A 25,625-nucleotide genomic window follows, 5' to 3' on the forward strand; every position below is an offset into this window, starting at 1 on the left:
CTACCCCTGCACTTGCGCGATCTGAATGACACCTGGCCTAGTAGGATCGTTTTCTGTCTCCCCTTGCACCCCCCTCCCTGCCTCGTCGCGCCTTGAAACACTTGTGTATAGGCGCGTTACAAATACCATATCATATCATATCATGTGAACCAGTCCATTGAGCTACCGGCTTTCTTCCGGAGCCCAAAGAGCTCAGCTGAGGTAAAACTCCACACACTAGATGTAAGGAGGGTGGTCCTTTACTATGTAAACAAGACCAGACTGCTAAGAAAAACAGACCAACTGTTTGTCTCCATAGCCACAGGCAGAGAAGGAGACCACATTTTCAAAAGGCAATCTCCAGATGGATAGTCAGATGTATACAATTGTGCTATTCTCTGTCAAACAAAACACTACCTTTCATGCTAAGAGCTCACTGCACAAGGAGCACAGGAGCTACTCTGGCTTTTATTGCAAATGTCCCCTTACACAGCATTTGCAAAGCAGCTACATGGAGCTCAATACACACTTTTACTCCGCACTACTGCATTGACACCCATTCCAAAGCAGATACACAGGTGGGACAAGCGGTTCTAAAACATCTGTTTGCCAATGAACCTTCGCATAACCCACCACCTTCTCCTAACACTGCTCGCTAATCTATGCACAGCATGTGATTTAAGACGATTTCACAAGCCTCAGAAGGGATACATTACTCGTATTTCTGATGGTTGTATCTGCTTAGATTCACATGCACCAACCCTTCCTCCCCTTGGAGAGAAGGTGCATGGATGCTTTATGAGCTTGTCTGATGCATATCTGCTTGGATACACCTGTACTCACGCTACACTTCATGCTACCTCATGTCAGAAACCAAACAATCTGAGGGACCTTGACGCATGAAGGACCATGGGTACAGTGGACATCACACTAGGGATAGTATTACTGGTACGCCCTGTTGACGTCCCTTTTCGAATTTCGAAAACAACAACTGTAATACTGCGCAGCTTCCACTAGATGTCAGCCTATGCACAGCATGTGAATCTAAGCCGACACAAGCATCAGAAATAGATTACAGTGAGTAATGTATCCAATATATATGTACAAGGGGTTTCATTGGTTGGACTGTGAACTGCTCCACCACTCCATATGACATAGAATATAAAAGGCATGGAAATGGATATGTCTTTAGATACATTCGATACATATACAAATGACCTTTCTATTTTTATCTCTGAAGTGGCAACTGCAATACTATCTGTAATCCAGGATTTTAAGAATTATGCTGCAGTCTCGGACTGCTCTCTGAGCAAATCAGAGTTATAGGTAATGCCACCTAAAGAGTTCTGTACTAGCGCAGTGATTCAGAACACAGGCTTAGAGAGCTAGTGACCTAAAATATCTTTGTCTTCTCGTAGCAGATGACCTCCAAATTACCGAAGACTTAAATGTCAAATCTGTCCTAGGCAAAATCTCTTCTATAACCAGAAATAGATGTCCTGATGGAGCAGGACAAAAACACAAAAATATTTCTCACCCACATCATTAGTATTCTGCTGATTTATGAATCAATAGATGCAACGATAGCTAAATTCATAGGCCCAATAAAAGGCAAGTATAGCATTATGTAAACTGAAAAAGAAAATGAAATTAGGAGGCCTGAATATTACTGATGTCTATAAATACCAGACTGCTTTTCTAGCAGCTCAAGGTAGTAAATGGTTTGCCAAAGACATACTATCCGCCCTCCAGTATGGCTTATTGATTAAATGACACACAATTTAACTGCCCTGTTAATGCAATCCACAAAAGACCATGGGCCTCATTATGACCCTGCCGGTCCAGAATGAAGTGCCGGTAATTCCGTTTAACAACACCTTTATGGACCGGCAGAGTACAAGTTTGCCGGTGGGGGCCTGATTTACCTCCAGCAAAGAGTTGGCGCTAAATCAGGCACCCACCGGCGATAAACAGCTGGTATTACCGGTGCCGGTAATAGCGGCAATGCCCCCATGGAGCCCTATGGACTCCATGGAATGGAATCTGCTGGTAATTCCGGCAGTTCAGGCGCCTGTAACAGTATTACCGTTTGGTAGTATGCCGCTGGATTTGCCGGCTGGATACCACCAAACCTATAATGAGGCCCTCCTCCCACCAGCCTTACACAGTATCCAATTGCCAGCAGTTGCCTTCTGGCACCTTCCCCAGACTAGCCTCCTGAGACTGGTCCACCCCCTGCTCCTTGCACTTACCCTTAGCCCTATTTCACTTCGCACTTGCCCTCCATGGGCTCCCCTAGCACTTACCCTGCCTCAGCCCTGGGGCCTCCCTCCGCCCTGCACTTGTTTTACTGCACTTGCGCGTACCGAATGTTACAAGGCCTTGTAGGGCCGCTTCTTGGTTATCATCCCTGTTCCACTTCCCATTCTTTGTCTTGTGGCGGCTGGAAACACTTTCTGCTGTATAGATGTCCGATAAATGTCAAATAAATTAAATAAAATGAGCGCCAATATCTCGGACAACACTGTTCCTAGAGCTACAATACATGAAGCTAGAAATCACCCTACAAAGCTCTCTCTGGGATCTATGTGATTATTGTGCTATTTTTTACTGGGTCCCCTGAAAATGTCAACTTTATTTTATTTCTACCCCCTTGTGTCCCCATATGTATGCAGGGGAGACCCCCAGCAGGCACCTCTACGTGCATTATATACTGTACCCATCCCCCGCCTATATATGGAGTGGAAAGGGGGTCGAAATAAACAAATGCGACATTTTCAGGGGTTGTAGTAAAAATCGTGCAGTAATAATCCCCTCTCTCGAATAACAAATCCATAAAAATAGACACAAACATGCTTTGTAAGGGATGATATGTATGTTCAGTCATCGATTGCTCTTTATATGTGCAGTTTTCATAGTTGTGGTTTTCCTTGATGTGTTGAAAAAAATTATATCTTTTGTGTCAGCGAAAGCGAATGTCACATTTAATGATAATTAAATAAACAGAGTAAATGCACAACGAGGTAAATTTCACAAGTAAAGTGCAACGAGGAAAGTGACATCAAAAAGAACATATGAAAACCACATGCTTAATTGGAAAACATGGTAGAATGCAGGCATTGCTCTAGTGAATGATCTCTGTAAAGGGAAGGAACATCTCTTTCGTATAACTTCAGCTTTATTGTCCTCTGCACAATATCCAATTTGACTGATTCTTAAAACTAGAAGCCTGCCTCTGGAAAATCCAACTATCAAAGAAAACTCCTGATTTTATTATGACCCTGAACAATTACCGTCCATGCTTTATACATTTTTAAATCAGAAATGGAAAAGAAAAGGATGAGTGCTTTGTCAAACACTTCCTTAACGCTGCAACTCAGAACATCTGATCTGTGATTTTGAGGTCCTCCCACTCCCCTATATGGTACAATTCTTGTCCAACACCTGTGAACTTTCTTTCACACTGACTCATACAGCCTGTGCTGCACAAAAAATTGCTTCGTCTCGGTTTAATCCCCAAAGACACGTTCTAGCTCTGGGGTAAACCTGGATTCCTACTGCATTAGTTGTTGTTACTGAGTAACAAACTCTGTTGCTTCTAGAAGTAGATAATGAAATTGGAAACTTTTTCTGAAACAGCTTCATACTAGATACCCACCCCTCCTTGTCTTGGGGAATTCAATCCCCCCGCCTCCCTACCCCCCATCAGTTTGCCACCTTACTGAACCTCAAGGATTACCTTTTTTTAGACCTGTTACTGGTCCCAGCAGCCAAACTGATCATCTCTTGCTGAAAGAATGTAAAAAGGATCCTCTCACTGGACTTGGTGGGTGTTGATTTTCCACACAATTGGATTCTTTAGTTCACACTAGATATATGCATCTGTCGAACAAAACCCCCTTAGCAATCCACTGCTTTAATTCTGAATGACATCTTGACCCTATAATATCTTGTTGTTTTTGAGTCACTTACAGTCCATTTCTATTCCTACATCCTCCCTCTTCCATGTACTTGTATAGTGACCCACGATGCTCCATGCCACCGCTGGGAACATGACAACACACTGTGTATATTTCCTTCTCTCCTTGCCTGTGGCTCTTTCTTGACCTTATCCAATCGCTATTGTTCATTCAGATATTTGCTGTATGTTATACTTATTCTATTTATATTTTAATTACATATTCACATGTCTTGTATAACTCGTGTGCTCTATTTCCTTAAGAAATCATATAAAAAATTGCAATGATAAAAGAAAGTTATCAACACTATTTACTATATCCAACATGTAATCCAACTTTATAATCATTGTTGGACTTCACCAAAGACCACTGTTACATCTACTTGTGGCTGATGGTACTGATCTGGAAAGGGAAGGAAAAGGTTAAATGAGCATCGAGTTCCTCTGAAATCACACTGCTCTACTCTATTGTCTATTATTGCATTGGGCGCTTTTAGTAATAATAGCTCAATTTCTGTGGATGACTGGGATTTGGCACCAACCTTTTGATGGTTTTCTCATCTGAGGATAGAAGTGGGAAAAACCCCACTCTTTATCTGAATGAATAAGGGAGAGTTTTGTCACTAGACTTACTTTCAGCTCGTTATCGGATTGACTTGTTCATTTTAGCGCAATTTTCATGTAAAAGAATAATTTTCTCTTTGTAATTTTTATTTTAGATATAATGGTTGAAGAATATATCGAACATGGACCATTGGATGTCTTATTAAGGAAAGAAAAAGGCAGAGTATCTCCAGGGTGGAAATTTACAGTCGCGAAACAGCTTGCTAGTGCTTTGAGCTACCTGGTAAGTATTCTATCCACTCAGCATAGCCCAGTCATGTTCCTTTAACCTCAGAGATAAGGTTAAGTGAACCCATGTCCATCTGACGGTTGTCAATTGTCTTTTTCCTTGTCATTAGCTTTCCAACTGAAATAATGTAGTGGACTCCCTGGTATATTCCGGTTCGACTTTTTTGGTAGAGTTGGATCAATCATCTATTACAGAATTCAGTGTTTTCTTAACTATTTGCTTTTTTATTGTTTTGTATTTTTCGTTGCTGGCTAAGAGGTTGTCCTACTTTCAATTAATGGTTGATCTTTCAGCCTCCTCAGCCCACTGCTCATTCTCAAATATCCTACCCACTATAGCTAATATTATAATTACTAACACAATAGTTGTGTTTTCAGTAGAGATTTTGATGTACACCCTTTCTCCATCTCCTGTTTGTGATGATCTGCTACAGTTGTGTAGACTGTTCTGCACGTTGCCGCCTGTAGAATGGCCATGTTCATACATTTCTATCATCAGAAGGGGATTTGACAATCCGGTTGGTATCAAGTTAGAACAGTCTGCAAATTGCAATGATTGGTTCTAAGCAAGGTAACGGGGCACATCAGTCCCTTTCCTGCCCCATGTTGCCTTTTAGCACTGGCTCTGCACAGCAGAGTCGAGGAGAGTGAGACAAACCAGAAACGCGTTCGATTGGTCCATAGGTGGGAGCATGGACCGGTTTAAGGATGGCTATGGTTAAAGAGGCATCGGCAGGGTTAGGTTGTGAAGAGGGAAGTACGACGTACATTTTTTTTTACTGTGCAATACGTGCCTAAAGGTTGTCTGTGGCATCAGGATGGGGGCTGGTGCTCTGTCCCCTTTTGCTCTCCCTTCAGGCAGTTTTCCTTGCTATCATTACAGATCTATTCAGAGAAAGGCTGCAATGACCTTGATTCAAAATTGGTATACATGGCTTGTGCTGGTGGCTCGGTATACACTTCTGTGCATTGACTGAGGTTTTAGTTGATGAACCCACGTTCCAAAACATGTACCAACAAGCATTACTGGAAATATATCTGTAACTGTTCTCTCCTTCTGGTCCCAATACAATTTTACCACATTTCTTTTAATCTCCCCCATGCAGAGCCGCCCCTTCCTTCCTAATCAATATTGTGTGATGCAATACCCAATCGGTTCAAGAGGAACTTTAGTTGTTGTTTTAAGGTTGGTAACGAAAGTGCCTGCTTGCCATATCGCGTTGGGATAGTTAGTTTGATTTTCCACACACTGTGAGGTTTCAGAATGACTAAAAGGTGGTTGGAGAAAATAAAAAAACTGTTTCTGTTAGGACTGTTCACCCAGCCACGATTCTTCGTTATCACAATATGTGGCCCACAAGGCACAGCAGGACATGTGGCAAAGTGTCATAAAAAGTAACATAATCACATTATCAACCCAGCTTCTTTCCTTCTGTTTTGTCATCTCGGTTTTTATAGCACTTTGCAATTAATGCCATCCTGCAACACGTGACGTCACGTCTGTGCACCATGATCCTGCTTGACTATCATGAAGTCACAATGTGACATGTCCTAGTGGTGGGCAGGACTTAAGCACTTCAAAAGTTATTTAAAGCTTTGATGTGATGCAGAACAAAGTAAGGCTATGAATTGACCTTTGGCTAATAGGTCAACAATGCCTGACTTTGCCCTATGATGTGTATGCTTTCGCATTTTGATCATGTATGGTTCCTGCTCCCCATAAGGTGCTCACAGTTATTTGCAGGTTCTCGTTGTATGTTAACAGTTCGATTGGCAGCACTAATCCCAGTATTGATTGATAGTTTTACATAGGAGTACGAACAATAACTAAACAAGTCTTCCGCTCTGAACTTGCCTTGATGAGGTGCATGCTTTTTTCTTGTCACGGTAGTGCAGAGCATTACTTTTACACTCGTTGTAATGATACCATAATTTTGCAGGAGGACAAAAACTTGGTGCATGGAAGTGTCTGTGCGAAAAATATCCTGTTAGCCAGAAAAGGATTGGAGGAGGGGGCAATGCCTTTCATAAAGCTCAGTGACCCTGGAGTGAGCTTTACAGTCCTGTGTCGAGAAGGTATGTTTCTTATTGATTTTGTGTTCTTATAATCCATCATGTGACTGCTGTCCCTTCATGACCGTGTTGGTTGCTGTAATAGTTTGTGCTCTTGTATAACAAAGGAGAGTAGTACTTCTATTTCCATAACACATAGACCATTTGCTTTGTTCATCTATCTATGAATTCCATGAGGACGTATCCTCCACTTAGAGGCAGTGGCATATTGATGTATTCAAGATTACCACATTTTAGAAACGGTCTAGAAAGGTGTTAACAAATGCTGTGAACTGCAAAAGCGAGTCTTACACAGCATTTACATTGTGGTCTTACTCTAAGGTAACATTCTGACTACTGACTTGCTAATAATAAAGGCTTCGGATTTCTGCTTGAATATGGTCACACCAGTCCAGGCATCTTTTGGACTTAGTCTTCTCTTGCCACCATTTAGATGCTGTTCTGCTCTGGCATGTGTGCCAGACTGAGAAACATGTCCTACTTCATTGGGTGAAAAACAGCATGCAAGTGTCAGAAAACAGTACATTTGTGTTTGTTGTATATCATTGTTTATATGGTTAGTGAGCACATGTCATATTACATGCTTGCATCCCAAGGAATAACTCCCCTACCCACCCTCTCAGATTAACAACCTGGTGACTCCTACGAATACGTGCTAGTTGCACATATACATGTGTACTTTATTACTGTCTATGTACTAGTGTGTTCTATACATGCATACATGCATACCTTTCTCTTAGCATTACATTTATCTTAACAATGAACTTTGGCTCAGCATACACTGCAAGTGATTATAGTGTCCAGCATCAAATACTTAACTTTTGTTTAAAAAAAAAACAATTTTCTTCCTGTTTTATTTGTTGCAAATCTTCCCCTCTCGTCCTTGAACCTCCCAGCGCTACTGCAGGTCTCTAGAATTATTTTCATTGACTTTGACAGTGAGTGAAACTTTTTTTACTCGCCTCCTGCACTCACTTTGTTATGGGGGCACTGGGGCACGTTTTTCGGTTACCAATGAGGAGAGTCCTCTTGGCATCTGCATTTTCCTATTTAAGCATCCTTCACTTTATGGGTTGTGCTGCCAGAAGCCCCTGACGCCCCCTTTTTCTGTGCAGTTATTTGGTGCACTGGGTAGGCCATGCATCTACCAGTGCAGGCAATGTCATCTCGTTTTTGTGATTGTACCACAAGACATTTTACCTGGAGGGATGTAGTGCCTTTTCTTTGTCCTATGTAACATTTTTGTCAATTTTTCAGGCATTCTCTAAAGAGTCTGGGGCAGTTGTTTTATGTTTATGCATCATTGGGCCTCATTATAAGTTTGCAAATTGACAAGGGGGGGTCCTGGGAGTCCCTCTGCCAGACATTAGTCCTGGTTACGAGGGACTTACCCAGAGTATTTACCTCACTATCTTTCACAGAGAAGAAATATCCCAAACATATCTGTCTTTGTCCTGCCCTGGGGCAGTCCAGCACCGAAATGCTATGCAATTCTCCTCTGAAAAAGAGTACCAACAGCAACCCCAGACACGTGTTTCAGTCTGGTTGGACCTCATCAGTAGGGAGGAGCTGTGCCTCTCTAAGAATAGTGAGCAAGGGGTCCACGTCTGGATTCCCTTAGTAACTTAGGGTGAGACCCAAAGTTACTTAATTAGGCAAATTGACAAGGGGGAGTCCCTCTGCCAGACATTAGTCCTGGTTACGAGGGACTTACCCAGAGTCTTTAGCTCACTACCTAGGGGAATCCAGACGTGGACCCCTTGCTCACTATTCTTAGAGAGGCACAGATCCACCCTACTGATGAGGTCCATTCCCTTTCGGGCTCAATGGGAATGGGGAGTAATGAGTAGCGGTGTCGGAATACCCCGGTAATTGCCCGATGCCGGTAATTCCACGAGTTTGGTGGCAGGCATGCTGGTTTTACCGGCACGGCTACCGCCAAACTTGTTTTGAGGCCCATTGTGTGCTACCTTTTTAGCTGTAAAAATGCCTTTCACAGAACCATATATATATATATTTTTTACTGTGCATTTAATTTAATTACAAAACTTTAAGCACATTTCATTATAACAAAAATAGAATAATAAAAATAAATGTACAGTGGTAAAAATAAGAAAGAAGGTTCGAAAACATCTTAAAACAAATAAAAATACATTTAATTTGCAATACTTCATTTAGCATAATCGCCTTGTTGCAGTTATAAAATTAATGTTATACCAACAACTCAATTTTCTTTAAAGCTAGGTTCCATATTGCAGAAGCAGCAGCAATAATCACTACAGATTGGGCCCCAAGCAGTATTGATCAGAATTGGTTGTCGCATTAATATTTTCATAATCAGCTGACATACCCTCCATATCCCCTCTGGTAACATTCGTTCATATCTGGATAGGCAGTAAGAATATGATGACGTGTTTCAATTACTGTTTGATAGAGGAGGTCTTGTGTTGTAGAAGAAATGCCAGGATTTAATATATTCTTTAGTTGGGAGGATATTAAATCAGTTCAACATTACACATTTTAGTTAAGTAGCTACTCAGTTTATTACCAATGAAGCCCAGGTGAGGGTATTTGTCAGGATCCACCGCCCATGGTCACTGTTTTCATCTTGGCCGGTTGCTTCCATTGGTATACGGCATATGAGCCTTCCCCAGATGGCTAACACACGCGCCAGTTGGCGCTCTAGTGTTTCTAAGCTGCCATCTTTGCACTTCTGTGCTTCCGGGTTTGTTTCGCACTACGAACTAATCGCATAACCAGCGTTGCGTCTCAAAGCTAGGAATCACGCTTCCTAGTACAGCACTGCCTTCCTTGATATCCTTACCTTTTGCTTGCTACCTCCGTCTCTCTTGCTCTTTTCCCCTTCCTTGCCTCTGGTTCCTCATTGGCTCCTCCTGCTCCTGGCTCTTGATTCAGCTGAGACTTCGCAAACCATTTCTCTTACCCTGAATTCTACATCCTTCAAAGAAACAGCATTCAGTTTTTTTCTCCACTTTTTAAGAGTTTTTTCCCTTCCGGAGAGACTCGCCCTTAGCTATGAGACTCCAGGACTCGCAAATCATCACAGAGCTCCCCCGCACCGACTCCCACTGGGCGCCGCAGGTGAGCAAAACTGTTGATGATCCTATCAGTGATTCTGGCAGTTTGAGACGCCAAATATTACAAACCGAAATGGAGCCCATGCAGGAATTAATGAGAGGAATACAGGAGTTAAGTGTCGAGGTACAGAATTTAGAAGCCGAAAATGCAGCTTTAAAAGAGTTTGTCCTTACCAGAGACGTTTTGACCGAAGAAAATGTGCCTTACACAATTCAGAAATACGATGGGTCGTCAGTGAAATGGCGTACCTTTTTGGATACATGTATGATCCAGTTTGCCTTTAAACCCCATTCCTATGCCACAGAAAGGGCAAAAATAGGTTTTGTGATTTCTCATCTTACCGGAAACAGCTTAACTTGGTATGCTCCCTTGGTCTCTTTGGCAGATCCCATGCTGGATGACTAGGCTTCCTTCATAAATGCTTACAAGACTGTTTGAACGCCCAGATTTGGTGTCCTCGGCTCAAGAAAAATTACTAGATCTTCAGCAGGGAGCAATGGACATGCTTACCTACGTATCTAAATTCAAACAGCAGGCAAAAGAGGCAGATTAGTCCCAGGAAGCTTGCTTCACCCTATTCCGTAGGGGCCTAGATGAAGAGATAAAAGACAAGTTAGCGAGAGTACCTCTCCCTTGTTCATTTCAGGACTTGCTCGATCTATCCCTACAGATTAATTACCCTATGCAGGAAAGGAGAACAGAAATAAGGAAATTCAGGTCATTCTCCAGGACGCCATCTCAACTTCCTGTTTCTCTATCTTCAACTCTCGCCAGAGCTCCTCCAATGGGTGAATCCGAACCCATGCAGTTGGGTTCCGTTCGTGGCCCTCTGACTGAGAAAGAAGTTGCAGAATCGAAAAGGGTCTGTAGTTATATTGCCCATCCTCTACCCATATCATTCAGAATTTTCAGATTGCTTCCGCCTCGCAGGTCGGGAAACGCCAGCTCCCGGGCCTGAACGGAGCAAGGATACAAGAGGATGGCATGGTCTCCGAAACATCCCAAACACACCACTTGAAGACTTTGCTAGTGGTCTTACAGGTCCTTCTGCCAAGTCGAGGCTCTCTCCAAGTTCTAGCCTTGATAGATTGTGGGGACTTGGGTCTGTTCATGGACAAAGAGTGGACATAGAGGAATCAGATACCATGTCTACGTAAAGCCTTTGTTCAGTCCGTAAAAGGTATTGACGGAAAGCCCATATTTTCGGGGCCCATTATCGAAGAAACTCAAGTTCTCTGGTGAAGATTCATCAGCTTTCAAAAGATTTGTACTTTGACTTGATTAAGGCTGCCCACTACCCGATTGCACTTGGGTTGACTTGTCTACACAGACATAACACCTATATAAACTGGACTGCAGGTTCTCTATTTCTGGGCTCTGAATTCTGTATGACCCGTTGTTTGCAGGATCAATTCGACGTGTTGGTAGTCGCTGTACCGTCAGTCCATCAAAAAAACGTATTGCACGTCCCAACAGATCTCGCTAGAATACCATGAGTTTTCGGCTATCTTTTCTTCTACCCAAATTAAGGAACTACCACCTCAACACCCAGAGGATTGTGCTATTGAGACAACACCAAATGTCATAATTCCCTTTGGGAGGATGTTTATCCTGTCTATATGAGAGAAGAAGGCTCTCAAAGAATATCTGGATATGAATCTAAGGAACAACCTGATTCGACCATTAAAATCACCTGCCGGTGTGTCTCTATTTTTCTTGCCTAAAAAAGAAACTTCCGAACTTTGACTTGGATTACCAGGGTTTAAATCAAGTCACTATAACAGACAAGTATCCATTACCCTTGATTTCTGTTATAATTAAAGGAGCCGGTACCGTCTCTAAATTTGACTTAATGGGAGCTCATCATTTGCTGAGGATTTGAGCAGGAGATGAGTGGAAGACAGCCTTTAGAGCACCGTTTGGGCAGAAGACATAGAAGACATATTGTGCCTCGTTACAAGTTTGGCAGTAGCCTTGCCGGTAAAACCGGCAGGCTGTCGCCAAATTTGCTAATTTTTCCAGCACCCGCGAATGGGCAATTACTGGGTCATTACGGCCCCGCCGGACCCGGTAATTGACCATTCGTGGACGCCGGAACAAAATGCTCCCCATTCCCATTGAGCCCCATGGGGCTCAATGGGAATGGGGAGGTCGGATGCGCCGGCACCATTCTTGAATGGTGCCGGCGCATCCGACATGCTCTGCTTGCAGGTGCCGGTACACCCGCCAGCTCAGAGCTGGCGGGCGGGAAGGCACCCGCGAGTAAAACTCGTAGTTTGCCGGTCTGGTAACAACGGTACCGTTAACCTCACCGGTACCGTTGTTACCGAACCGGAAAACTTATAATGAGGCCCTAGATTTATTCCCGAACTGAATAAGAACATTCTGAGCATGTTAAACAAGTGCTAACCTGGCTTTGCAACCATCATTTGTTGGCCAATCCGGAGAACTGTCAGTTCAGTACTCCCATTATTCACTATCTGGGCATTGTAATAAGCAGAAACGGCATTTCGAATGGATCCTCGTAAAGTATCCGCGATTCTGGAATGGCTTCAACCTTCTACTGTGAAACAAGTTCAGTCCTTTTTAGGGCTGGTGAATTTCTATAGGAAGTTTATACCAGAATTTTCCAACATTGTACTCCCAATTACACATCTCCTCAAAAAAAGACACCTTTTCTCTGGTCTGCCAAACAAGATTCTGCCTTCCTAACATTAAAGCATCTTTTATGGAAACCCCAATTCTTATCCAACCCGATACCGAGCGGCAGTTTATAGTAGAAACAGACACCTCTGAAGCCGCCATCGGAGCCATATTGAAGCAACAATATACTGATGGTCTGAAACATCCATTGGCATACGCTTCCAGAACTCTGACTACCTGTCAGTAAACTATTCAGTTCTCGAAAAAGAACTTTCTGTTTGAGGCCTTTGCTCTCGCCATAAACAGCCCCTGTACATATCTGTATATTTCACTCCTTTGTATAGATATTGATATTTCTATGTGTGATGATTTGTATATTCTTTTTCCTGTAATCCTTAATTGCAAATGTATGTAACTTTATCTCAACTGTATATTTCTGTAACATTATAAGCCTCTCATATTCTTTCTGCCTGCGCCCTGCTGCCCCTGGGTATGGTGCGCCATAGAAATAAATAAACAAACAAACAAACAAACTTCTAGCAATATGTCATGCCTTCCTTTAATGGAGACATTTACTTTTGGGTGCTTCTTTTTCTGTATTGATTCAAACTGATCACAGCAATCTACAGATGTTGCAATCACTGGAGTGTCGGAACAGCAGGCAAACTAGATGGGCTTACTTTTTTTGCTCAATATCAGTTTCATCTAACCTACATACAAGGTCAACAAAATCTAATTGCAGATGCCCTTTCCAGGTCTCCAAATGTATGTTTCACCCAAAATGACACACCGTCACAGATGTTCCAAGAAAGCGTGTTCATCAGTTACGTTGACCATTTTATGGAATCCTTTGAGTGCAGCACCAAAAATTCATCTGCATGGCAACTTCTACCACATGCCAATCCCTGGAAACTTCAGAAGATTAACAAATGCCTTTTTAGAGGAACTCCATTGTATCTACCCACAAAGGATATCCAAGAAAAAGACTATGCACTTCTGTCATGACTCTCTCTCCACAGGTCATGGGGAAATTCGCCGCACTCTAGAACTCCTTCAACGACTTTTTTGGTGGCCTTCCATGTTGTAATCAGTGAAAAGCTATGTTATGTTAAAATATGCACAATCTGTTCCCAGAACAAACCTTTCTTGAGAAAACCATTTGGATTGCTACAACAACCTCTACTTCCAGTCAAACCTTGGCAGGTCATTGCCACTGATTTTATCGTAGAATTACCTCCATCGCTAGGATACAATACAATCATGGTTAACATAGATTTGTACATCAGAATAGCTCATACTCATTACGTCCCGTACCCTTTACTCCATATTGTAAGGGCGTCCCTTTCAAGGGGCGGGAGACAGAACCTTTTCCACCAGAAAAAACATTCTTCCCCTTTAAATTTAGAGGCGCGCAAGGGTGCGGCCCAGGGAGCATGCGCTGCCCTGACTCTGCCCTCTGGCGCCACACCCCAGTCCCCTTTTCCGCATCGACAAGAATGGGCCCGAATTCACCAGCGTTCCTGGGTTTGGCTTCCGCCATGTAATTCCACGCGCAGATACTACTTCTTTGTCTTTTTTTTGGTCTTATCTATCATTCAGATACTCGGTCCTCAGGCGTCGCGCTCCTCCCCGGCGCATGTCGACTTCTACAGGGTTCAGCAGGTGTCCATCCTGCAAATGGCTCTTCCCAATTTTAAACCCCCACGCCCTCTGTCTACGTTCCTTTGGCCCAGACCACGGTTGGCAATCGTGTTCGGCGTGTGACTCGTTGTCCGATATGGCGCTGAAGAACAGACTCGCCAGGTGGGGGGAGCTCTTCCAGAGGTCGCCTCCAGAGGATCTCAAGAACTTCGTGAAGCATCGAACCAGGCCCAAGGTAGGGCCGATATTCTCCATCGCACCCCGCAAGGGAGACTCCTTCCCAGGGACTCTCCCACGCAGGAGGGACTGTGCAGGCCCTTCTACCAGCACATGCACCGATGCTGCTTCAGCTACCGGCCTTAGGGACGAGGGATCCTCGGATCCTCCCAGGCGCAGTGTTGAGTGTTACGCAGAAACCTGTGCAGTTCCCTTTGGGAACACTGCAAAAGATTTAGGACTACAGGTGTTAGCAGTAAACCCACTTGGTAGCAGTCTGTACCACCCAGATTTACCTGGTAGCTGTGGCTGAGCAGTCAGACTTCCCTCAAGAAGAGTTAGGCAGTATGCAAAGTATACACAATAGACACAATAGCACAAGCAAACACTGACCAGAGCTTTGGTATCAAAGTATATAATTATTTATTTAAAAACACACTGTTTGAAACACTCCAGCACTCTTACTGTAAAACACTCTAAACACAGTTACTATTATAATATATACAACCCTTATTCCTTATCAGACAAGTCTTAGTTAACACCACTTATTTCCAGACAGCGGTGAGCGCTTAACTGTAGATGGCATTCCAATAAGTTCATGAAGAAGGGAGGGAAAAAGACAGAATATGTGAAGATACACCACTCTAAGATTTAGGAACACATTTAGCAAGGCAGAAGAGCAAAAGTCACTGGTGAGCCAAAGTCCATAGGCTGGGCCCACTCTTAGAGAGAGCAGAGCACAAATGCGCCCAAGATCACACCGTTACACTAGGCTTTGAAAGTCTTGCAGAGAGTTCGAAAAGAGTTTAGAGAGGCTCAGAAAAGTTTAGCCAGGGTGTCCCAGGCTAACCCAGGTTCGAAAGCCGGGGGCTAAATCTACCCCGTACAGTCGGTGGCAAGGGAAGCCAGGCGGAACACGGTACCTTAAGTGGGAAGGATCCTCCAGCGGTGGCAGTTGTTCCTGGCAGCGTGTGCAAGTCTCGGCGTCGTCCAGAGGAAGAGAAGATCTCGACTTGGAGGAAAGATGAAGGTCGTTGCACTGCCAGGGAAGAAACCAGCCGCAGAGTTTTCCGGTTAAAGGTATTACCCTTTATTTCGCGGTCGTGGTAAAACGTGGTATTCCGGTTGCCGGGGTGCTTGGCACAGGCAAGGCGGCCACGAGATGCGTCGGGAAGGCGAAAAGACGGTGAAACTGGTTATCCCACCAGTCGAAGGAAGAAGACTCTCCGGCGGGAGATCTCCTCTGTCGTTGGGAAAAGTGGTGAGACGGTTCAGCAGGGCTCCACCGGTGGTGTCGTCGTAGCAGGTCGGTTCAGCTTCTCCCTCGTCGGATTCTTAGGTCCTGTGGCGACTTCTAAAGTTCCAATCCCCAAAGCCCTGCTTTTATGCAGAAAACCCCCCATTCACTCAGCCTAGCTGTCACTCAAACATGCTAAGTGGTGAGCCGGCCGGCTCACCACTTGGGCCAATCAGGACGGAGTGCGACTTGAGTTGCCTAGGCAACTCAGTCCAGGGTGCCTAAATCCCCCTCCACCCCTCCTAAGTACCCCAGACAGAGTGGCACCACTTTGGAGGGCTTCTGTGGAGAAGCCCGCCAAAAAGGTGGAACAAAGGGCTCGACTTGGGTTGGAGTCACAGAAGAGAACACAAACGCCATTTTAGAACCGAGTTTTGGCAAAAAATACTAACCGGAAAATTAATAATAAATAAATAAACCGGCGGTATGTTCGAGGCTATCGTAATTAAATAAATAAAGATAGTAGCCTCGAACAAAGGGAAAATCCCATAGAGAAATATTTGCGGTTGAATATAAAAAGTAGTATCCACTGCCACCAGCCAAAACTCAATCAGGGGGCCGGAGACGTGCCCCCTCGACTAACAGACCCCGGGGCAATCGAATTGCCCCAGCCAGTACGTCCACAATATGATGGTTTGTACTGGTTCTGTTCAGAATTCAAGACTAGTAAAGTCAATGGTGACTTTACATGCCCTGGGAGACAGTAGTCAGTCCCAGGGTATGGAGTCTCACTATGACACCCCTGTGTTACTGCACTGAGGGTGCTGTGTAACACACATCACAAAAACACATGAAGCCCTATGGAGTAAAAGACCCCATAGCCCATTAAACACATCTAGAGTCAAAGGAACACACTCAAATCATGTCCAAGTCTCACTCTTGGCAGGAGAAAAAAATAAACCCCTAAAATCCAGCAAAGCTGCTGGGGGACTCACTAGGTTAGGAAATTCAGCCTAAACATAGAATTCTCCCTAACATTGAGGAACCAGAAGGTTCTTTTCTCCAGCATGGGGTCTGGCATGGATTCACATGCTCATGAATATTCCCCGTCGTCAGGCTGGAAATCCTCGGTAAAGAAAAAATCAGTATCAGTTTTGTTTCTGATCTGTCTTTCTTAGTAACCAATCACTGATCTCTGGGTCATACTTCCCCCAGCCAATGACTGCCCTCTCCCTAAGCCCCTCCCCTGGCAGCCATCCTCAGATTTTTACCGCACATTCAAGTTTTGGGAGTCCTCGTGCTTAGCTCTCGAGCTTTTACTGTGTTTTCGTGCTTTTTCATGAGATTTTCTCATTTTTTTTCGGTTTAATCGAGCCTCAAGCTCCACCGTTTCTACTTACGATAACGGGGACCCGTTTCGGAATTCTTCTACGCCCCTCAAGGGTGAAGTTTTCGTCGAGTTACGCTTCTTGGAGGTTCCAGAAGATCTGAGGCCTACCTCAACGGACATAGTCCAGGACAAGGGAAGCTCGACTCCCGGATCCAAGCTGTTCAGGAGCTGCCCGGGATGCGGATTGCAAAATGTCTTCAAGGAGGACGAGCATTCAAGATGTCTCTACTGCCTTCATGAGGACAAGACGCACGTGGAAAAGGACTGTGCGTTCTGCAAGAACCTGTCGGAACGGACCAAGCAAGATCGTCGTTCCCGCCTCGCCGCCTGGCTGGAGAAGGGCACAGCAGGTGAGAAGGCGAAGAAAAAGTCCTGTGAGGGCGCCCTGGCGACGGGGGCTCAACAGAAGGCCAAGCACAGCGAGTCTTCGGGCACCGGGAGCGCCGAAAGGTTGGGCTCTTCGGCTGCCAAGCAGGGCGCGACTTCCCCGGCACAATCAACCGCGAGCCAGCCCTCTGGTTCGGGGAAGAGGAAATCCAAGAACCCGGGTAAGCTTCTAGAGAGGCCCCGGTCGATCTTGAAGAGAGCCGAGGGGGAGCGAGACGATGACCCTCCCCCCAAAGCGAAGGCCCAGGATGCACATAAGGTGGTGAGGGCGTTGATCCACCCGGCAAAGGCCTCCATCGAGGTTGTCGCAGCAGCCCTGGCGAAGCCGGCAGAGACTACGCCAGTGGAGGCGGCCTCGGGGCCCAGAGTTTCCCTGCCACCGGGGGGGAATCCTCTTTCCAGCCCATCGTTAAGACCCCCGTGAAGACCCCGGTGGAAAAAGAGGGGGGGGGGTGGCCATTACGGACTCGGATTCAGCCTCCGAGGAGGATCTGGTGGAAACCGTGAAAGGCCTCAACTAGAGGTTCGAAGGCCTCAACGAGAGGTTCGAGAAGGTTCGATCCCATGGGAAGGATCCTGCTGATGTGATCGAAGATAGCGACGACGAGGGCCCAGTGGAGCAGCCATCCCGCCCGTCGCAGCCATTGCCGGAGCCCCAGGATAGCTCGGCGGCCATTTTGTTGGCGATCCAATCCTTATGTACTGAGATAAGGACGAGGTTACCACGGACCCCGACGGAGGATCCAGAACCTGGACCGTTGGCAAGCCCTCCGAACAAGCAGAGGAGAGTCTACCCCGCACCGCCCTTCATGCCCAGAAGGCCTGTGGACCCCTCATCCCCCTCGCCGGACCCTCGGGATGATACGGCGACGGATACAGCGACGGGGACGGACGGTGGCGATGATACAACGGACATTCCTTCATATACGGCGGCCAATGCCTTGGCGATTGTGGCCCGTTACGACAGGGAGCTCTGGTTCAAGATTGCTCCCCTGCTAGACTTCCTACCGGATGACAAGAGGGCGGAGGCCCTACAGATTCTGCAGGAAGGTGAGGTGGCATCGGATCACGCCATTACGGTGGCAACGGACATTGCCAATACCGGATTTCGCCAGCTGGGCAACGGGGTTTGCCTTCGACGACGAGGATGGCTCAAGGCTACAGACTTTCGCCAGGACGTCCAGACCAGAGTGTTGGATATGCCGTTCGACGGTAACAACCTGTTTGGGAAGATGGTGGATGAGTCCCTCCAGGCCATGAAGACCGACACAGAGACAGCCCGAGCCCTAGGGGTCCTTCAGCAACGGCGGCCCTTTCGGAGCTCCGGAGGCAGACAGGGAGCCTCCAAGGGATCCAGCGGTGGCTCTTCTACGTACCATCAGGCAGCCCGCTCCTCGTCCCAGGAGGCCTACAGAGGTCGCGGCAAGCAAGGAGGGTCTCGTCGTCGAGGCCAAGGCGGCAAGGCCTCTTCCAAGCAGGACTGAACCCCTCGTCAGCGTGTGGGAGTCCATCTCCACCGACCGTTGGGTGCTGGAAACCCTGGCCCGCGGACACTCGCTAGAATTTCAAAAGAAGTGTCCTTGCATTCCTCCCATGGCCAGGAAGGAGAATCACGTCCTTCAACTGCTGTTGGAGGTAAGGGCCGATGCTCAAGAAAGGTGCCATCGAGCTCGTCCCCAAGAGGCTCCGGGGCTCCGGAGTATACTCAAGGTACTTCCTCGTCAGAAAGAAGGCAGGCGGTTGGCGCCCCATCCTGGACCTGCGTCGTTTAAATAAGTACATCAAGGCACAGAAATTCAGGATGGTCACCCTCCAGCACGTGGTGGGACAGCTGGAGGAGGGCAACTTCCTATCGTCGTTGGACCTGGAGGATGCTTACTTCCACATCCCCATTCTAAAAGGACACATAAAGTTCCTCAGATTCGTAGTCCAGGGGCATCACTACCAATTCTGAGCCCTGCCGTTCGGATTAAAGACGGCACCGAGGGTGTTCACCAAGTGCCTCGCACAAGTGGCGGCACGGCTGCGCCTGCAGGGGATCCACGTCTACCCCTACCTGGACGACTGGCTAATCCGTGCAAGGTCAAGAGAACTCACAGTCGAACACACGGCGGGGACCGTTCGCCTACTCACGGAACTGGGATTCGCCACCAACTACCCCAAATCCCACCTGGTTCCGTCGCAGGAGGCACTGTTTCTGGGAGCGAAGCTTGATACAGTGGAGCGATTGGCATCTCTGTCGGAAGAAAGGACGAAGGCCATTTTGGGCAAGGTGCAGCGCCTGTTAGCCACGGTTGTGGCAAGGGTGAGGTCCATCAAGTCCCTCCTCGGGATGATGTCCGAATGCATCTACCTTGTGCCCCTTTGCAGAATTCGGATGCGTCCGCTACAAGAGTTCCTCGACGCCGGCTGGATTCAAGCGGCGGCAGCTTCGAAGTCAGGATCCCGCTCGCGAGGAGTTCCGTCGGGCGATTCTATGGTGGGGTAACCGTGCGCACCTCACGGCAGGCACGGACTTTCAGACCCCGACGTATCAGGAGACAGTGACGACGGACACCTCCCTGGAGGGATGGGGGGCCCGCACCGGAGATCTCCACGCAAGAGGCCTCTGGCTCCCGGAGGAGAGGTCTCTCCACATCAACATCCTAGAGCTGCGAGCCGTGTTCTGGGCGCTCAAATCGTTCCTTCTGTCCCTCAAGGACAAACTGGTGAGGATCTTCACCGAAAACACCACCACGATTTTCTACATCCGGAAGCAGGGAGGCACCAGATCCCCAGCCCTATCCAAGGAGGCCCAGGATCTGTGGCACTGGGCCGTCGCCCAGGGGATGTTTCTGGTTCCCTTCCACTTGGCAGGAATAAAAAACACCATCGCCGACTCACTCAGCAGGGAGCTGCGCTCGTGTCACGAGTGGGAACTACGCCAGGACTAGGTGGATCGGCTCTTTCAACGATGGGGCAAACCCCAGATCGACCTGTTTGCGACGGCGACGAACTCCAAGTGCCAGAGGTTCGCCAGCAGGTTCACACAGCTGAGGAGCATGGGCGATGCTTTCTTGTTCCCTTGGGACGGCCTGTTCCTGTATGCGTTCCCTCAGTTGCCGTTGCTGCTCCGTCTCATCAACCAGCTCAAGAGGTCCAGGTGAAGGATGATCCTCGTCGCACCGGCGTGGCCGAGACAGATCTGGTTCCCGGACCTTCTGGACTTGTCAACGTCCCCACCTATCAAGCTGGCGACGGATGCGGATCTTCTCTCCAGAGAAGGAGGCGCCATTCTTCATCACGACCTGGAGTTGCTGAACTTGCAGGCTTGGCTCCTGCAGCACTAGAGTTTGGAGGATACGATATCCCAGATGACTGCAGAGAGGTTCTTGCAAAAGCCAGGGCGTCCTCAACTCTAAAGTGCTATGGAAATAAGTGGAAGAGGTTCTCTGTCTGGTACCGTGCACAGAAGATTAACCCTCTGCGGATTACGGCCCCTCAAGTATTGCCATACCTACTGTCGCTGGCCAAAGCTGGACTGGCTCACGCCTCCATCAAGGTACATCTGGCTGCCGTCTCCCGATACACCAGAACTACAGGACGGGTGTCCTAGTGGTCTCATCGCCTGGTGAAGGAATTTATGAAGGGACTATTCCGATCGTTCCCGCCGGTGAGGGCACCTGCCCCGGAGTGGGAGCTCAACGTGGTTCTGACCAGGCTCATGCGGGTCCCATTCGAGCCAATGCATTAGGCGCCGTTGAAGTTCCTGTCGTGGAAGACAGCATTTCTCGTGGCCATCACCTCCGCACGACGAGTGGGAGAGATCCAGGCCCTATCGTGCAAGCCTCCATACTTGACTTTTCACGACACGAGGGTGGTGCTTAGGACGCACCCCTCCTTTATGCCCAAGGTGCCGTCGGACTTCCACGTCGAGCCCTTGGTGTTGCCAGTTTTCTTCCCGTCGCCTTCGTCGCAGGCCGAGAGGACTCTGCGCTCGCTGGACGTAGCTAGAGCGCTGAAGTTCTACGTGGACCGCACAAAGAGTTTTCGGAAGACATCACAGCTGTTTGTGAACTTTGGACCTGTGAATTAATATAAGGCTCTCTCAAAGGCTTCCATTTCCACATGGCTCTCCGGCTGCATCATGCACTGTCACCAGTTGGCAAACCGACCGCTGCCCGGCCATCTGAGACCCATTCGACCAGAGCGATCGCTGCTACCAGGGCGTCCCTGTCTGGTGTGCCCCTGCTGGACATCTGCAGGGCTGCTACCTGGAGGTCGACGTACACCTTCACAAGATTCTACTGCATCAATCGGGACTCCTGGGAGGAGTCCAGGGTCGGTCAAGCAGTGCTGCGCAACCTGTTCGCTTAAGGTGAGCTTGGTGAGGAGGTAAGAGATGCTTACTGTTGAGTTGTTGTATTGCTTAATGTTGAGCCTGTTGCCACCTCCCGTGGTTGTGCATGTGTATACTGCTATGTATTATTATATTCATGAGCATGTGAATCCATGCCAGACCCCATGCTGGAGAAGGAACAAGTTACTTACCTGTAACTGTTGTTCTCCAGCATGGGTCTGGCATGGATTCACATATGAACCCTCCCTCCTTCCCCTCTGCGGCTCTTCACTTGGTCATACTGCCACTTTACTTGCTACCAAATCTGAGGATGGGTGCCAGGGGAGGGGTTTGGGGAGAGGGCAGTCATTGGCTGGGGGCAGTATTACCCAGAGATCAGTGAGTGGTTACTACTAAGAAAGACAGATCAGAAACGAAACTGATACTGATTTTTTCTTTACCGAGGATTCCCAGCCTGACGAAGGGGAATATTCATGAGCATGTGAATCCATGCCAGACCCATGCTGGAGAACAACAGTTACAGGTAAGTAACTTGTTCCTTACCGGGTCTACACCCGAGGGGTGCCGCCCTTTTACCGGCACCATGGCCGAGGGGCTTCGCCCTAATACCGGCAATATGTCAGAGGGTGCGCCTAAAAGTAGCTCTACCGACCCCCGGGTTGATGGTGTCACACCTACCAGTCATAGGCCCGAGGAACCGGGTAGGCCTCGTGATCCACACGCAAGAGCCTTTGACGAGGCTGGGCCCAGCGGGCTGAGCACCACGTCGCAGGCACGTGGCAGGCGGGTCGAGAAAAAGGCTGCCACGACAGAAAGAGGCACCCGTCCGACATTCCAGGAATTTGGCGAAGAACGAGTGTCAAGGTGGGACTGGCCTCAACCAGGTAGGTGGCTTACAGTCTACCCCTCAGTGGCGCAGGGCAGCTTTCCTTGGCGTCCATATGGACAGGGTACGCAGCTGCTCCAGCGGCTCCACGCTACCCCATCGGCACCCCCTGCCACCTCTTTGGCCAGTGAGGAGGTGCTCTTCGAGAAGTTCCTCGGCCTCATGAAGTCACCACAGATGGGGGTTATCATCAAAGACGCCATCAGGGAAGTCATTCCCACCATGCTAGCGGCACCACAGACTCCTCCATTGGGCCCCCAAGCCTTGGTGCAGCTGCCTCCTCTGGCTCCAGAGCCAGCTCTGCAACCTCTGCCGCCTCCTCAGCCTCTGGGTGCGGTCTCTGTACCCCAGCCTCCGACGTCAACTACTCCTCCTCCACAAGATCCTCCAGATGCGCAGAAGGAGGAGGATATGGACACGCTATCCTCAGCCCCAGCCTTCCATGAACGTCTTGCTAGTTTGGTGGTGTACTTGGGCCTCCCCCAACCCGAGGTCGAGCACCCGGCAGAGGGGGTTCTGGCTGAAGTCCTCACACAACGCCCTTCTGCCAAATCGGGGATTCCTATGCAGACCAATATAGTCTCCCTGGCCAAGAAGGGCTGGCTTAAACCCCACTCGGCCCAGCCGGTCAATCGACGCCTGGACGCCAAGTACCGGCAGGTGGAGGGGGATACGCTCTTGCTTTCGAACCATCCTCGCTGTGGCATCACTATACTCCAAGTCTCGGTCATCCTCTGCCTCTTCCTCTGCGATGCTACTAGGCAAGGAGGGGAAGATCTTGGAGGCATATGGAAAGAAACTCTATTCCAACACCTCTTTACATCTACGTCAGGCCAAAGCTGATGCCATGCGGGCTGCAGCCAACCAGAGATTATGGTGGGAAATTGCAGACTTCCTCCCGGAACTCCCCACCCAGAGCCAATCACTCTTTAAGGCGGGACTAGCTGAAGCCAAGCTGGTGGCGCATGACCTCATGGAATCCACTGTGGCTCATATCGATACCTCCGGCCGTGCCATCTGTATTGCCACGGACATGAGAAGAACAGCCTGGCTTCAGGCAGCGACATTCAACCCGGATGTCCAGGAGCGCATTCTAGATCTACCGTTCGAGGGCGGGTGGGACCTCTTCCACTCCTCTTCGGACGAGGAGCTGGACAAAAAGAAAAACAGCTCACAAACGGCAAAGTCTTTATCCATCCTTAAAAAGACCACACCCAAATCGTACACCCAATCTCAGCAGCGCACGGAAAAGGGTCGTACATATAGAGGGTTCCACGGCTTCCAGCAACGCAGATTCAGGCAGCCGGACCGCTCGCTTTCTCAGAACTGGTGTAAACAACAAAAGTGGGGGGTAAGGGCATTTTCAAGTCCCCCTCCGCACCGAGGAGAAAGAAGGCATGACACGCCCCTTCGAGTCCATGTGTCTCTGGTGGAGGGCAGGCTTGCTTTCCATGCATAATTCTGGCGCCAGAATTTCGCGTACTCCTGGATCCTCTCCGTAGTATCCACGGGGTACCGCCCTCCTATCCCAGCCTCTCCTCTGCTCCCACAGGTTGAGACAGAAACTATTTTGGCGGAGATCCGGCCGCTCGTTCAGAGCCAGGCAGTGAAGGAAGTCCCAGCCTCCCAGCGAGACTTTGGCTTTTACGCCAAGATTTTTGCCATTCAGAAGAAGAGCCAGGCGTGCCTGATAGTTGTGCTAGACCTTTCCACCCTCAACCTCTCCCTACGCCTGCAAAAATTCAAGATGGTTACGCCAGCTTTTATAGTGGAGACATTGGACAAGGGAGACTGGATGTGCTTGCTGGAACTGAAGGACACGTACCTACACGTCCTGATTTGGCAGCCCCATCGTTCTTTCCTACGGTTCAGGATCATGGGCTACCATTTTCAATACAAAGTCTTTCCATTTGTCCGCAACTCTGCTCCCAGGGTCTTTACCAGACTCATGAACGCTGTGGTGGCCCTCCTCAGAGCGCAAGGCCTCCCCATCTACCCATACCTCAATGACTGGCTCGTCAGGGCTACATCTCCGGAAGCGGTTCGCCACTCTTCCCATGCCCTTATGAACACACTGCACGATCTGGGCTTCTCGCTCAACCTCAAGAAGTCACAGCTGCAGCCTACGCAGACTGACATTCCTGGGACTCATTTGGGACACGTGCTCCGAGAGGGTCTACCCGTCGGAGGACAAAAGCTCGGCCATCAAGAGGGCCACCGCCCATTTCCTCAGCAGAGAGGTGACCTCGGCATGGTGGTACCAACATCTCCTGGGTCTACTGCCTGCGGTCCTGTTAGCCGTACCGCACACATTACTAAGTATGAGAAGGATTCAGCTGCACTTCTCGGCATCATGGAATCAGGAGCGTGGCTCGCAATCTGAGATCATCAACGTTCCTCCATCTCTCCACCCGGACCTAACATGGTGGTCCATGGACTGTAACCATCGAACGGGCAAGCCCTTTCGTCTACCCTCTCCGCAGGCCACCCTCACCATAGACTCCTCGCTCAAGGGCTGGGGAGCCACCCTGGACGATCCCTCTGTCCTCGGCACCTGGGCTCGACAGGAACAGGAATACCACATCAATCGGTTGGAGCTGAACGCCATCTGGCTAGCGCTCAGAGCATTCCTACCACTTCTCAAGGGCAAGGTTGCCCTCATCCAGACTGACAACTCGACCAGCATGTACTACGTCAACAAGCAGGGAGGCACCAGATCCCCTTCTCTGTTCAAACTGGCGATCAGCATTTGGGAATGGGCCCTAGAAAACGACATTTACCTCTCCGGAGTCCATCTCCTGGGGGAATCCAACCTGGAAGCGGACAGGCTCAGCAGGCTGCGAGCGGGCAATTACGAGTGGCATCTAAATAAACTCGTTATTCAGGAAATCTTCAACAGGTGGGCTAACCCCCACGTGGATCTCT

The 25,625-nt window shown here is 48.2% G+C and overlaps 1 protein-coding gene across 2 annotated transcripts in view; it reads left to right on the forward strand.

Moving 5' to 3' along the window:
* Window positions 1–25,625, forward strand: part of TYK2 (tyrosine kinase 2) — a 1,212,497-nt gene that overhangs the window by 908,794 nt on the left and 278,078 nt on the right. For both annotated transcript variants that reach the window (XM_069604089.1, XM_069604090.1), the window contains exons 14-15: window positions 4,657–4,784; window positions 6,730–6,865. In XM_069604089.1, coding sequence (XP_069460190.1) covers window positions 4,657–4,784; window positions 6,730–6,865 — 264 coding nt within the window. The remainder of the gene's footprint in view (window positions 1–4,656; window positions 4,785–6,729; window positions 6,866–25,625) is intronic.

Source organism: Ambystoma mexicanum, chromosome 3q, assembly GCF_040938575.1.
Source record: "Ambystoma mexicanum isolate Mex_15411 chromosome 3q, UKY_AmexF1_1, whole genome shotgun sequence".
NCBI lineage: Eukaryota > Metazoa > Chordata > Amphibia > Caudata > Ambystomatidae > Ambystoma > Ambystoma mexicanum.